The following is a 13040-nucleotide window of genomic DNA, read 5'->3' on the forward strand; positions in this document are numbered from 1 at the left end:
CATGAATCTGCCTTATACTGAACCACACCATTGGTCTATCAAGGTCAATGAGGTCTACTCAGACTGACAGCAACTTTCCAGGGTCTCAGGTTTTCCCATCGTCTTTAAAAACAAAAACAAAAATGAGAGATCCCGGAAACTGAACCTGGGACTGGAAGATTCCCTCGAGATGGTCTCTGTCTTGACATGTGGATTTTCATGCCAAGAGATGCTCTACCACTGCATCCCAGCTCTAGGTGAGAGCCTGTTCCTGAAACGCTTTAAACACCATCTAAGCAGGGCTCATTCTAATGCATTAAATAAGTAAGGTGCATTCTAACACATCAGATAGGAGATGGTTTGCTTTGCTGGCAGAGTGGCACATGTGTAAAAATAGCATTTAAGAATGCCAACAGCAGGGGGTGTAAAACGACTACACAAATGAACAGCAGCTCTATAGGCACTTACTTCTGCTTGAATGCGCTAGCCTGGCTTGTGATTTCAAATATTAGGACTTCAAGCATAGAAACTATCAAGAGTTCATGCTTCACTGAACATAGGGTTAGGGAGATTCCACCTATTGCCTTGGGCAGCAAGAATAGATTGTGAAAATTGCCTCTCACCTTCCCACCCAACTCCCTTATACTTATACCACATCTAAGCCAAGTCAACAAACACTCTGTTAAAGGGTTACGCCCATAGCTGAAATAGTTTCACTTTTCCTCTCTGAGAAGAACATGTTCAAGAGGAAGTAGAATTTAGAACTAAGTACCATGTGAAGGAGAACGAGGTAACAGTGCTGTAGCGATACAATAGCATCTGCAGAATGCAGAGCTGGGGGGGAAAAAAAAGAGCAGAGAAAGGAGACACAGTGGGCGTAAGTGTTATAACTGCTGTGCTATTTTTCTAGCAGCATTTTACTTCATGGGGTCTCCTCCTAGGAAAGCGTCCTTAGGATAGCACTGCATGCCTTTTTGAATTTTTGAAAATGCAGCAAGTAAGAGCTAACCCATTGCAATGACGAAGAGGATGAGCCACAGGCCAGGTAGTACTGAAATGTCATCTATTGCAAAGTAGTGTCTGGATTTCCCCCCTAAGCCTTCCCTCTGTAATATGGGGAGACTCGCCATGTCCTCCATTTCTGTACTGCTGTAAGAATTGAAACACTGTATTTGATGTGCTGTAAAAGCTCTCTCTCCCTGTGTGTAGAATCTTGTCCTCTCATTAACTATACAGCCCCCCCCCCACTATTATATTTAATTCCGAATTGGGCCATAGAGTATCAAGACTGAGCTGCCTGGGTGCAGTGACAAAACCAAGCTTTACCTGGGCTTGGTCTCAGCAACTCCTCAGTTTGGTCTCAGAAACTCAACACACAAAGCAAAAAAGAGCTTTATCAAAGAAACTGAAGTAAAAGTTTAAACAAATAAGGCATATCATGCCGTGGCAGTCAATGCACAGATAAAACTAGCTACAACACTGATAGTTCTGGAAGTGAAGAGCCCTTAAGCATAATACGAGTGTCTTCTTGGCAGCACAGAAAGGGTAAAGAGAAAGATAACACTTCTTCTCACTGACTACTTTCATGGAAAAGTACAAGCTAAAGTCCCTGACCTCTTCAACCAATCACTGGACTCTGTCCACAGAATCTTCCAGGTGAAAGCGAATCCCCCCCCCCCACTATACCAGGTCCACAGCTAGGGTTACCAAGTCCAATTCAAGAAATATCTGGGGACTTTGGGGGTGGAGCCAGGAGACTTTGGGGGCGGAGCAAGGAGCAAGGGTGTGATAAGCAGAATTGAACTCCAAGGGAGTTCTGGCCATCACATTTAAAGGGACAGCACACCTTTTAAAATGCCTTTCTTCCATAGAAAATAATGAAAGATAGGGGCACCTTCTTTTGGGGCTTGTAGAATTGGACCCCCTGGTCCAATCCTTTTGAAACTTGGGGGGTATTTTGGTGAGAGGCACTAGATGCTATACTGAAAATTTGGCACCTCTACCTCAAAAAACAGCCCCCCCAGAGCCCCCAATACCCGCAGATCAATTCCCCATCATTCCCTATGGGAATTGTTCATGGAGGTGCATAATGGCTGTGGGGGAGGGGCTTCCCCCGCCGGCCAGCTGGCTGGGGGAGGGGGGAAGCCTGTAAAGCCGGGGGATTCCCCCGCTGGTACCTGGGGATTGGGAAGCCTATCCACAGCTGAACAGAGTGGACCTAATTAACAGGCCTGGATGGTCCACCTTGTCAAATATCTTTTTATGTGTGTGTGCATGCACACGTATCTGACTTCTGGTAACCCCTAACGGCACTTGGACATGTCTGCCTCTCCTTCCTGGCCCTAGTATTCCTTGGAGGTCTCCTATCAAAATATTAGCCAAGGTTGGCTCTGCTTAGCTTTTGAGATCTGAGGAGATCAGGCTTGCCTGGGCTATCCAGGTCAGGGCACCTTGCCAAATATCTACCAGTGTGGAGGATGCTAGGATTGTCAGTAAACCAAGGAACAATGTAGAACAGTGAATTCAGGGAACTATGTAACTTCAGCTGGAGCAGACTGGAAGATTCCCTCGAGATGGTCTCTGTCTTGACATGTGGATTTAAAAAACCCTTACAATGGAGCAAAGGTCAGATAGGGGAAGAAAATATGTCTAAAAAACCACAGTGGTGATTAGAAAAATCCCAAACTCACAGAAAGTGATATCTACTTCTTTAAGAAAAGTAGACCACTGAGATCTCATGGGACTACATTGTGAGGTCTTGGTGGCCATTTTGGGGGTTGCTAAACAACAAGCAGCCAACATTGGTGGGGATTCCAAGCCTGAGTGTCAGTGTATGAATGAGGAGAAATAGATGGAAACAGTAAAAGACAGGAGAGAGGGAAGGTAAAGCTAAAGGGAAGGAAGAGCAGAAATTGGTAAAAAAAGGAAAGCTGAAAAGGGGGCACAGAAAACTGTGGGTGAGTGAGCACAGAAGCTGCCACAGGGAAAACAGAACAAGGCGGGAAGGCAGGTTGGTGGGTGAAAGAGAAGGAAAGGGGAGAGGCTGCAAGCACTGCCAGGGAGGCAGAGAGAGAGAGAGACGGGAATCATGAGACTCCATCTCCCCCACAAGGCCTTGCAGTTCCCTCACTTGCATTCTGTATAAAACTGACAGATACAGACACAGAGTTTTCTGTGAGCCTACAAGTGTTCTTCTGTTCCGCAAGAAAAAAAGCCCTATATGGCTTGGGACCTGTCTACCTTCGGGACTGCCTTTCCCCACATGTGCCTCAGAGAGTATGCGTTCAGGATCTCAAAATCTCTTAACGATCCCCGGGCCAAAGAAAGCCCAGCTGACAACCGCCAGGGCTTTCTCTGTGGCAGCTCCCACATGGCGGAATGCACTCCCAGACAACATCAGAGCCCTGCGAGACCTCTCACCGTTCCGCAGGGCTTGCAAGATGGAATTATTCTGCCTTGCATTTAATAAGTAATATGGGAGACCGATGTCAAGTCACCACAGAACTGATCATCTTGGCCAATGCTACTGTATTAACATCATAAGCACCATAACCTGTCAAGATCTTGGATAGTACTGGTAGTGCAATTGCTTACTGATTGTGTAATTTCAAATGATTATTGTATAGTATTTGTTGATTGTTTTTAAGTCTTATGATCTGATGTGTTTTTACCAGTTGTTAGCAACCCTGAGTCCGTTACGGGGAGGGCGGGATATAGATCTAATAAAATAAATAAGATCTTCATGGGTAGGCACATCATTTCTGGTTTTGCCTTTGAGGCTGTAGTCTCTCAGTGTCTGCTGGAGAAAGCACAAGTGAGCATCCACTCTGAAAGTGACAGAGACTGGTTGCTGAACCTGTTAAGAGAATAACACAGGTGGTTCCCTGCTGCATCAGACCAGTGGTCCATCTAGCCCAGCTCCCTGCCTCCCACAGGGTCCAGCCTGGAGGGGCAACAAATAGGGCTCACAGGCTGGGCCTCCCCTCCTCTCAGTGTTGCATCCTAGCACTGGTGAGCACATGAAGCTACCTTATACCAAATAAGACCATTGGTTTATCAAGGTCAGTACTACCAACTCTGAGTGGCAATGGCTGTCTAAGGCATAGTTGGCCAAACTGTGGCTCTTTCACACATATTGTGTGGCTCTTGAAGCCTCCACTGCCCTGTTGGCTGGCTTGGAGAAGACATTTCTCTCTTTAAATTACTTCTCCAAGCCAAGATGGCTGGCAGCTTGGAGAATGAATTTAAAGTTGTTTTCTTTCCACCTCTCCCTCTCTCCTCCCCATTTATTTGCTTTCCTTCCTTCCTTCCTTCCTTCCTTCCTTCCTTCCTTCCTTCCTTCCTTCCTTCCTTCCTTCCTTCCTTCCTGCTCTCAGACATCTGACACTTATTCTGTATGGCTCTTATGCTAAGCACCCCTTTGGCCACCCCTGCTCGAAGGTATTTCAGATCACTGCCTTCCTGATCTTTCTCACTGTGGATGGCAGGAAGTAAACCCAGAACCTGCGTGCAGAGCAGACATCCTGCCCCTGAGCTACGGCCTCACCCCATGTCAAGTCACAGGTTTATTGCTCATGAAGTGAAGAACTGCTTCCTTTTGCTGAACAGGATCCTTTGCTGAGTGAAGAAATACTTCTGAATCTATTGCCCATCAGTTTCCCCTTTGAACTGGCTAGGAGAAAAGGGCTGAGGAGGGTGTTGAAGGCAGCATAAAGCAGGGTACCCCTCTACTCAGCGAGCCTCACCCCAAAAGAGGGTGTTCTTTTTCTCCATCCCCTCCTGTCCAGTCCCCCTCCCTTCCATGTGCTTTGTTCTGAGGCTAACCCAGACTGGGGGTGGAAAGTCCCCTCAGGTCACAGCTGATTTATGGCCACAAAGTGGGGTTTTCCAGGCGAGAAACGTTCAGTGGTGGTTTAACTCCATGGAGATCTCCCATCCAAACTGTCAACCTTGCTTAGAGTTCCAAGATCTGACAGAGATCAGAGTAGCCTGAGATATCCAGGTCAGGGAAGATCCAGACTCACTGCAGACTGAAGGTCTGGCCAGACAGTGGCCCAGTTCGTCTGTAGCAACAAACTAAAACGGAAGTCCAGGGGCATCTGGAAGACGAATAAAATGTATTCCAGAATCAGCTCTCCTGAACGGGAGCTGGCTTCATCCAGCATCTGAGGTATCAATTTATTATGCAGATTATGAAAGCCCGTTTGGTGTAGCGGTTGAGAGTTGTGGACTGTAATTTGGACAGCTGGGCTTGATTCCCCACTCTTCCACATGCAGCCATTTTGGATCAGTCCAGTCACAGTTTTCCCAAGAGCAGTTCTCTCAGAGCTCTCTTTCAACCCCACCTACCTCATAGGGTGTCTGTTGTGGGGAATGAAAGGTATTGTAAACCACTCTGAGACTCCAAGTGAAGGGAATGGTATAAACCCAATTCTTCTTCTTCTTCCTTCTTTTTCTTTCTTCTCCTCCTCCTCCTTGTACAGGCCTGTAGCTAGAGTGGGGGCCAGGCCACTCCATTCAACCCCCCGCCATTTGTATGGCCCCTCCATTTGAGGGCCTACAGCTACAAGCGGCTCCCACTGAGCCCCCTACTCTGCTCTGCACAAGAGAAGCTGTGCCAGTCCCCAAATTCTCTTTCCAGCGTGCAGACAGGGCATAAGGCCATTTCTAGAGATTGCAAAAATGCTATGGTAACCAATGACATGTTGTTTTTTAAGTTCATGAAGTCGTTTTGCACCCCCACCCCCACCTAAAGTTTTATCCTCTGGGTCCCCTCCCCCCCCTCTAAAATTTTCTGGCTACGGGCCTGCCCTTGTAATAGAGGAATATTTCAGCAGTCAGTTCTCCCTCAGTGAAATCTTACTGCGGAACACATTTCGTGAGCCTTTTAACTCTTGCTTTTTTCCTGGCCAGGGCTCGGAAAGCGACAGCGTTAGGACCCCGCGAGGAAGCCGCCCTGGGCGTGTCTGCCCGCCAACCAGGAACTGGCGGGTGGTTTTCGCCCGGGCGATCTGCTGCCGGTGGTGTTGCTAAAGCGCCCGCGGACGGGGCGGCGAGACCTGGCGGGCGTTTGCGGCTGAACCGGCTTTTCAGGCCGCCGCCGCGCGGTTTAGCAATGGGGCTTGGAAGGTCCGGATGATCCTGGGAGAGCCGCATCGGGGAGGATGCGGTGAAGGCGGCGGGGCCACGTGGACAGGGAGCTTTTCCCCTTTTTGTTTCTCCCCGCAAACCAAGCGAAGTCAAGACGGCGAGCCTACCTCGCAGGGGGAAGATGGACGTGGAGGTCGCCGCCAGACAGGCCGAGGAGAAGGGCGATCCCTGCCCGCCCGGCGGCTTCCAGCTCTACAAGAGACGCTGGCTGGTGCTGGCCGTCGTTTGCCTGCTCAATTCTTCCAATGCCATGGTAGGTAAGGACGCCAGTGGGAGGGGGGGCGGGCTTGTGTTCCCAGGGTTCCTGACCTTGCCAGCAGCCTGCGTTTCTCGGTGTTTGCTCGGCCGGCCGGCCGGTTGTTTCTGCTGCGCCCTCTTCGATTCAGCCTCCGAATCCGAACTAGCCCTGCAAACTCGGGCAGCACGGCTCCTTGTCCGCTTGCAGCCTCCGACCCCTTTGGAACCAACAGGTTTACGCTGGAGTCTTTCGTTCTGCAGAGGATCGCGCGGCGGAACAGATTTTGTTTTCCTCCCGCGCCCTGCGATTGTCCAGAGGAGGAAAAGAAAGCAGAAGTCCGGTGGCCCTTTGAAGAAGGAAGCCCTCGGACGCCCGGAATTAGTGAATGTCTTGTCATATGGCATATGGCCAGGAGATTGAAGATTGTCTGGCAGCCTCAAGTTCTAGCTCGGCGGTGGCCAAACTTGTTTAACCTAAGAGCCACATAGAATAAACATCGGATGTCTGAGAGCCGCAAGACACGAACATCAAATTTTGGAGGGAAGGAAGGAAGACAGACAAATAGGGGAAGGAGGTGAGAAGGAGAGGTGGAAAGAAAACAACTTTAAATGCAGTCTCCAAGCCATGGGCTGGCTTGGCTTGGATTTAAAGAGACAAATACCTTCTCCAAGCTGGCTGCTGGGGTGGTGGGGACGTTGAGAGCCACATAATATGTATAGAAAAGCCACACGTGGCTCCTGAATCACAATTTGGTCACCCCTGTTCTAGTTCTTAGCATTATGTGAACAGCTCTCTCAGCACCTAGAAACAAGTCTTGCTCACCCTGAGCCAGATTTCTTTTCAGGGACTGAGAAAGCTCAGAGAGAACTGTGACTGGCCCCAAGTTATCCGGCTTCATGTGGAAAGGCGGGAAATCGAACCCAGTTCCTCCAGTTTAGAATCCGCTGCACTTAACCGCTACACCAAACTGGCTCAAAATAATAAGCCTTACTATATTCTAATCTAGTGGACTTACTCATAGGCTGCAGCTTTAGGGCATGATCCTAAGTGCCTTTATTTGCAGCTGAGTGCTTTGCCAAGCCAGTATGGTGTACTGGGATCTCAGAGTATCAGATTTGAGTCCTACACCATGGATAAAGCTCACTGGGTGACTTTGATCCATTCCCCCCCTCCCTTCAGCCTCATCTACCCCACAGGGTTGCTGTGAAGTTAAAGTGGAGGTGGAGGTAGTTTAGTGTCCAGTTCCATTACAAAGGGGTGTCAGTTTCAAGTTCTGCGCTGTGCCATAAAAGCTCACTGAGTGATCTTAATCCATCCCTGTTCACTCAGACCAATCTTCCTCACAGGGCTGTTGTGAAGATAAAATGGAGGAGATGGTCCAGTAGAGTGTCCGATGCAAGGGATATTGGGTTCAAGTCCTACCTTGTGCCGCCATAAAGGTGATTGGATGACCATGGGACCATTCTGTCGCTCTCAGCCATATGCTCCTCACATGGTCATTGTGGGGATAAAGGGAAACCCATGGATGCCAACACAGAGGAAGGGTAGGATAAAAATGAAAAAAATGTAAAATAAATAACAGGCAGCAGTTCGACCAGATCCACTCCCAGATGGTATCTGTTGAATTGCAGTTTCAGTCTGACATCATGTAATGATATACAACAGGTTCTGGTGTATATAGAGAAAAATACAAAAATAACCACCGGATAACAATAACACCTTTGCATCTGTAATAGCGAACATTGAGTTTACTTTGGAGTAGACTTTGGGGGAAGGGGGAGAAGAGCACCCTGAGTTTGAGTGGCTGTATGATTGTACTTAACGTATGTTGATTTGTATTGCACTAAACAGAGCATACGCACACATTGAGAGTATGAAGGTGTTATTGTTATCCGGTGATTATTTTTGTATTTTCTTGATCTGGCATCAGGCTGAACTCTTGGAAATCTAGTTTCAGTGGGCGTGTGTCAGGGTCCTCTGAAAATGTGCAGAGTGCTTCTTCCTTGTTGTTGAGCAACTACAGTCACGAAGATGAGCCTCCTATTCTCATTTTGCAAATTAACCCTGTTTGCTTTTTTAAAAGAAGCATGGTTGGGAAAGAGAAGAAAACAGCGTATCCTTGTTAATTCTGATTTATGTGTAGAGTCCGGTTAATAGCCAGACGCATGAACAGGAAGTCTGAGGATGTTCATGGGGCGGGCTTTTTCTTTTTTCTTTTTAAAGCAATTTGCTTTTCACAGGCTGGGTGAGGCGCAAGCAGGGAGAGAAGGGAAAAAGAAAAAAAAATGAGATCAGCGGATAGATACGCTCAGTCAGCCTTTTTAAAAGTGAAGAAGTTTCACTTGGGCAGCTGGAAAGGTGATGTTTGAAAGGAGGTGGAGCATTTTCCCCTGGATGAAACGCAAAAGAAGCCTGCAGGGCTGTTGAGTTCAGCAAAGCAGGCTGCTGGAGGGTGGGATTTGATGAAAGAGGATAAAAATTATGCACAATGGAAACTTTCGCTCTCAAAGAACTAGGATGGGAAAGGCTTGCAATTAAGTTGATTGGCAGAAATCAGAAGCTGCATCTTCAGCGAAAGGACAGCCCTAATCCCCAAGAGGAAGCAGAAACGGGCGAGTGTACAAAACGAAGCCCCAAAGTCAGATGCCTGTCACTCCCAGTGAAGTCGTGAAACAAACACGCTCCATTCGGTCTGTGCTTAACCCAGACCGTAGCAGCAGGGGTACCCAGTGCAAATCCCTCCTCAGCCCTGAGGATCTGGTGCTAGTCACTTTCTCTCTGCATTCCCAGTAAAGGCACTGAAACCAACCAATCCAGCCTCTTGTCTGGCATTGACAGGGCAGAGCTTAAAAGGGCTTAGGAGTGGTTAACGCCCTGCAGAAAATAATTATCCCATCCAGGTGTTTTTGTCATTTGTCCTGCTAGAGTGACTCATCCCCAGTTGGAAATGGGTCACGTTATCTCGGCAAGCCATTTATGCTCACCATGATAAGGTGACGCACAACTTCTTGCTTCTGTCGTTATGGCTGCCTTGTCATGTGTCTAACTATCTTTCTGCCAAACTTTCTGATTTGTCACCATAGACATTAAAGAGGAGAGAATCTAACAAGAAATAAAGGCTTAAGCAGGAAAGGAGATGAATGTAGCAGACAAAAAATTACTTTGGTTAATGATCTTGGTTCCAGCTGTCTTGCAGCCCTCCCCCCATTCATAACCTCGCAACTGGGACAAAAACACTACCACATTCCCCCTTATATCTCTACAATGAAAAGGGCTAAAAGCATATTTTTTTAAATGAAAACTGGGAATGTAGAAAGAGATTGTGACATATTTCTCAGGGGGCATTGCCCCCATATGCCCGCTGCAGCCACAGGCCTGCATTGTTGCAGAGAAATAGGGCCCACAGAAATTTATGCCAGAACATATTGAAGGTGTCACAAGTCTCTTGGATTTTTGCTTCTGTGTTGTCAATTTGATGATGCCTGTTGGGGTCCAGATAACTTTTACTGGCTTTTACTTTTGTCTCCCATCACTGTATAAAACTCCCTAGCCTGTTAGTAGATATCAAGCAGATAGGGATGGACAAACTAACTTAAGCTGCGATCTTATACTCTGAGCGTAGCCTTGCTGTCTCTACTGACTTGCAGCAGGAATAAGGAGAATGTTGCCACTTCTTAGATGCCGAGGGATTGGAGCAAGCTGGATCTTCAGTTTACTGTGGAAGTTACCAGCTGACTATTACCTTTGAAGATCTGTTGGGCCCGGAGAAAGCCAAGAAGTGGGTCCCAAATGTTCCATCCTGTCCGGGCATTGCTCTCTCTTCCATCAGTCCACCGTTGTGATTTATTCATTCACAAGATCTTCAAAAGAGGATAGCTAGATAATTGTTTTTACAAACAGGAAGAGAACATGCAGATTAATATTTTTAAGGAGGAACAAAGCTTAGAGTCACATGTCGGACCTCAGAGGGGTGCAAAAAGTGGAGTGAGCTTTGTAAAAAATGGAGACAAGTCAAGCAACGTATGATCAGTGGTACCAAGAGCACTACAAGGTATGCACATATAAATGGCATTCCCGTTAGGCAGATACTGGTATGTGCGCAGGGATCCCATTCTTTAGCTGTGGTGCACAGTGCCCCATTTTTTAAATGTGGTGCATGGATGTCTCAATCTTTAGTTAGGCCAATATTTCTTTGTGCATTTGACAGTCACTGGAGCACTAGAGGTCAAAGTTCATGGGGTGAAAACAAATACCCATTGCCATTTTTTAAATAATATCTTTTTTACTTTACACACACAAAACAAATGCCAGCAACAAAACATAACAGAACCTATTGCCATTTTGGAAATATAAAAGCAAACCAAAGAACCATTCCAGTGGTCCAAGTTGGACATACGGTTAGCAGCTATGTTGGTCCCAGAGAAGTAAACACCAAGAAGTCCCAGCACTATCCATGTAACACTTTTTGTTAGGACCAGCCAATGACACCTGTGGAAGCTTTCAAGTTCAATAACACTCTTCGCAGCCTGGGTGTTAAAAATAGTTTTTAAAAATTGTAACATCAAACTTAAGAAAGAGTTCTGTTGAGCTAAAATGTTTGTGCTCTTTTAAATGCCATTTGGTTGGTTGCAATCAAAGGTATTGGCGTTTTTGTTTTTTTTAAAAAAAACCTTTTTAGAAGCAGATTCTAGAAATCTTTGCCAAACTGCTAGTCCTGTTTCATTCAGGTCAACAAACCTTCAGCAAACTGTGTGTTGTTTTCCTTCTCTCTACTGAACCCAGTTATTAAACTGATCTTTATCACCCAACAAATTCTATTCATTATCCACCACAGTTAGAAACTGCGCCCAAAATCAGAAATGTTACCTTGTCCTCCATACCTATAGCCGAACTGCTCAGTTCGCCGGTTAAATAGCTAACTTGTGATCCTTGTTGTGTTTATGTGCCCATTGCAACACAGAACAATTATGTTCCTATGCTAGAAAAGCAATCCTAGGTTAGTTCATTTTACCTGTTCTCTGGACCGCTCCTCTTACATTACTAACAGTGGCTCCTTGTGGAGGAAAATTACAAGAGGGAAACTATGCAGGTGTTTTGTAAAAATCTCCCCCCCCCCCCCCACTGCTTCTACAAGACTCAAGAATGAGCCAGCCAAGTTACATTATGATCTGGGAGACCCAGGTGCGAATCCTCATTCTGCCATGGAACCTTGCTGAGTGGCCTTGGACAGTCATAGCCTCTAAGCCTAACCTACCTCATAGGGCTGTTAGAAAGACATAACAGAGATCGGTGTAAGCCACTTTGTAAGCTTACATAAATATTGAGCTTTTATCATGCATATCTTGTGTTCTACTGCTACTGTTTGCTACTGAGGGTAAAATACGCCTCATCGTGCCCTAGTAGCTTGGTTTTTATTAGGCATAGGGCACTGGAATCATGGGAGGTAACCAGAACGAAAATATTATAATTTATAATTAATGTAATTAATTTTAATTATTAAAAGTATATGGATAGTATGGCAATTTAGCTGGGCATTTGTATTGCGGGCAGATCTTTTTACTTCCTTAAATTGTAATTCATTGGAGGAGTCAATCCCTATGGTAGTTTAATCTCTTAATTAAACACAGAGAGTGATTAAAATGTGAAATTTACTATCAGAGGATGCAATGATGGCCACAGCCATAGACAGCTTTAAAGGAGGATTAGACAAATCCATGGAGGATCAGTCTGTCATTGGCTATTAGCCATGGTGACTAAAGGGAACCTCAGGGCTTTTTTTTTTTTAGCAGGAATGCAGTCCCGAATGGCTTGATCTCAGAGGGTGTGGCCTAATATGCAAATGAGTTCCTGCTGGGATTTTTCTACCAAAAAAGCCCTGGGGAACCTCCATGTTCAGAGCACTGAGTTTCTGAATCTGAGTGTCAAGAGGCAACACCAGGGGAAGGCCTCAGCCTCCATGCCATGTTGCTGGCCCTTCTGAAGAACTGGTTGGCCACTGTGTGAGACAGGATACTGGACTAGATGGATCACTGTTCTGATCCAGCAGGGCTCTTCTCGTGTTCTTAACTAGAAGCGGGGGGTGGGGTTTCTTAAAAAAAGAGGTGCTGGAATTCTCAAGAGGGAAATGAAGGAGAAACACACAGGTGCCCTTCATGAAGTTTTTAATGTTTTTTGAGAATTTTGTTTCCACGCCATCCCCCCAGAAAAAAAGCCCTGACTAGCAGGCTCCCTCAATCTAGTTTACACTTCAAGTTACAACTTACAAAGTCTTGCTTGCTATCCTCAGAAGACTGCTTTCTGGCCAAAGCTGTTCCAGATACTGAAGACATAAGCATTGCTTCCAAAGCTGGTCAGGAATGTTCTCTGAAAACACAAGAAATGAAACATCAGGGCCAGCACTGGTGCTAGGATGCCAGTGCCAGGCTGGAGCCCCAGGCAAGGTGCCCCCCCTTCACCCCTGGTGTCCCGTCTACACCTTGTGCCTTTCCACCCCCCCCCTCCCCCACCTGAGCACAGTGGCAGTGGATCCCTGTTGGTGCACTGGAGCACACACCCCACCATCCCTATTCCTGTTTGGTCCTGGCTCCTCTGGCTGCCAACATAGGTGAATAGGAAGAGGCGGCATTGAGGAGAGAAGCCAGGAGCAAACAGGAAGAGATGGGCACAGTGCTCC

At 46.7% G+C, this 13040-nt stretch overlaps 1 protein-coding gene across 1 annotated transcript in view; it reads left to right on the forward strand.

The window, feature by feature from the left end:
- The first annotated feature begins 6220 nt into the window (after window positions 1–6220).
- The window catches only part of SLC49A3 (solute carrier family 49 member 3), a 38453-nt gene continuing 31633 nt past the window's right edge, over window positions 6221–13040 (forward strand). Inside the window, exon 1 of the mRNA XM_060237042.1 lies at window positions 6221–6382. Within this exon, the coding sequence (XP_060093025.1) occupies window positions 6251–6382 (132 nt within the window). The 5' untranslated portion in view covers window positions 6221–6250. The remainder of the gene's footprint in view (window positions 6383–13040) is intronic.

Source organism: Heteronotia binoei, chromosome 4 (genome assembly GCF_032191835.1).
Source record: "Heteronotia binoei isolate CCM8104 ecotype False Entrance Well chromosome 4, APGP_CSIRO_Hbin_v1, whole genome shotgun sequence".
NCBI lineage: Eukaryota > Metazoa > Chordata > Lepidosauria > Squamata > Gekkonidae > Heteronotia > Heteronotia binoei.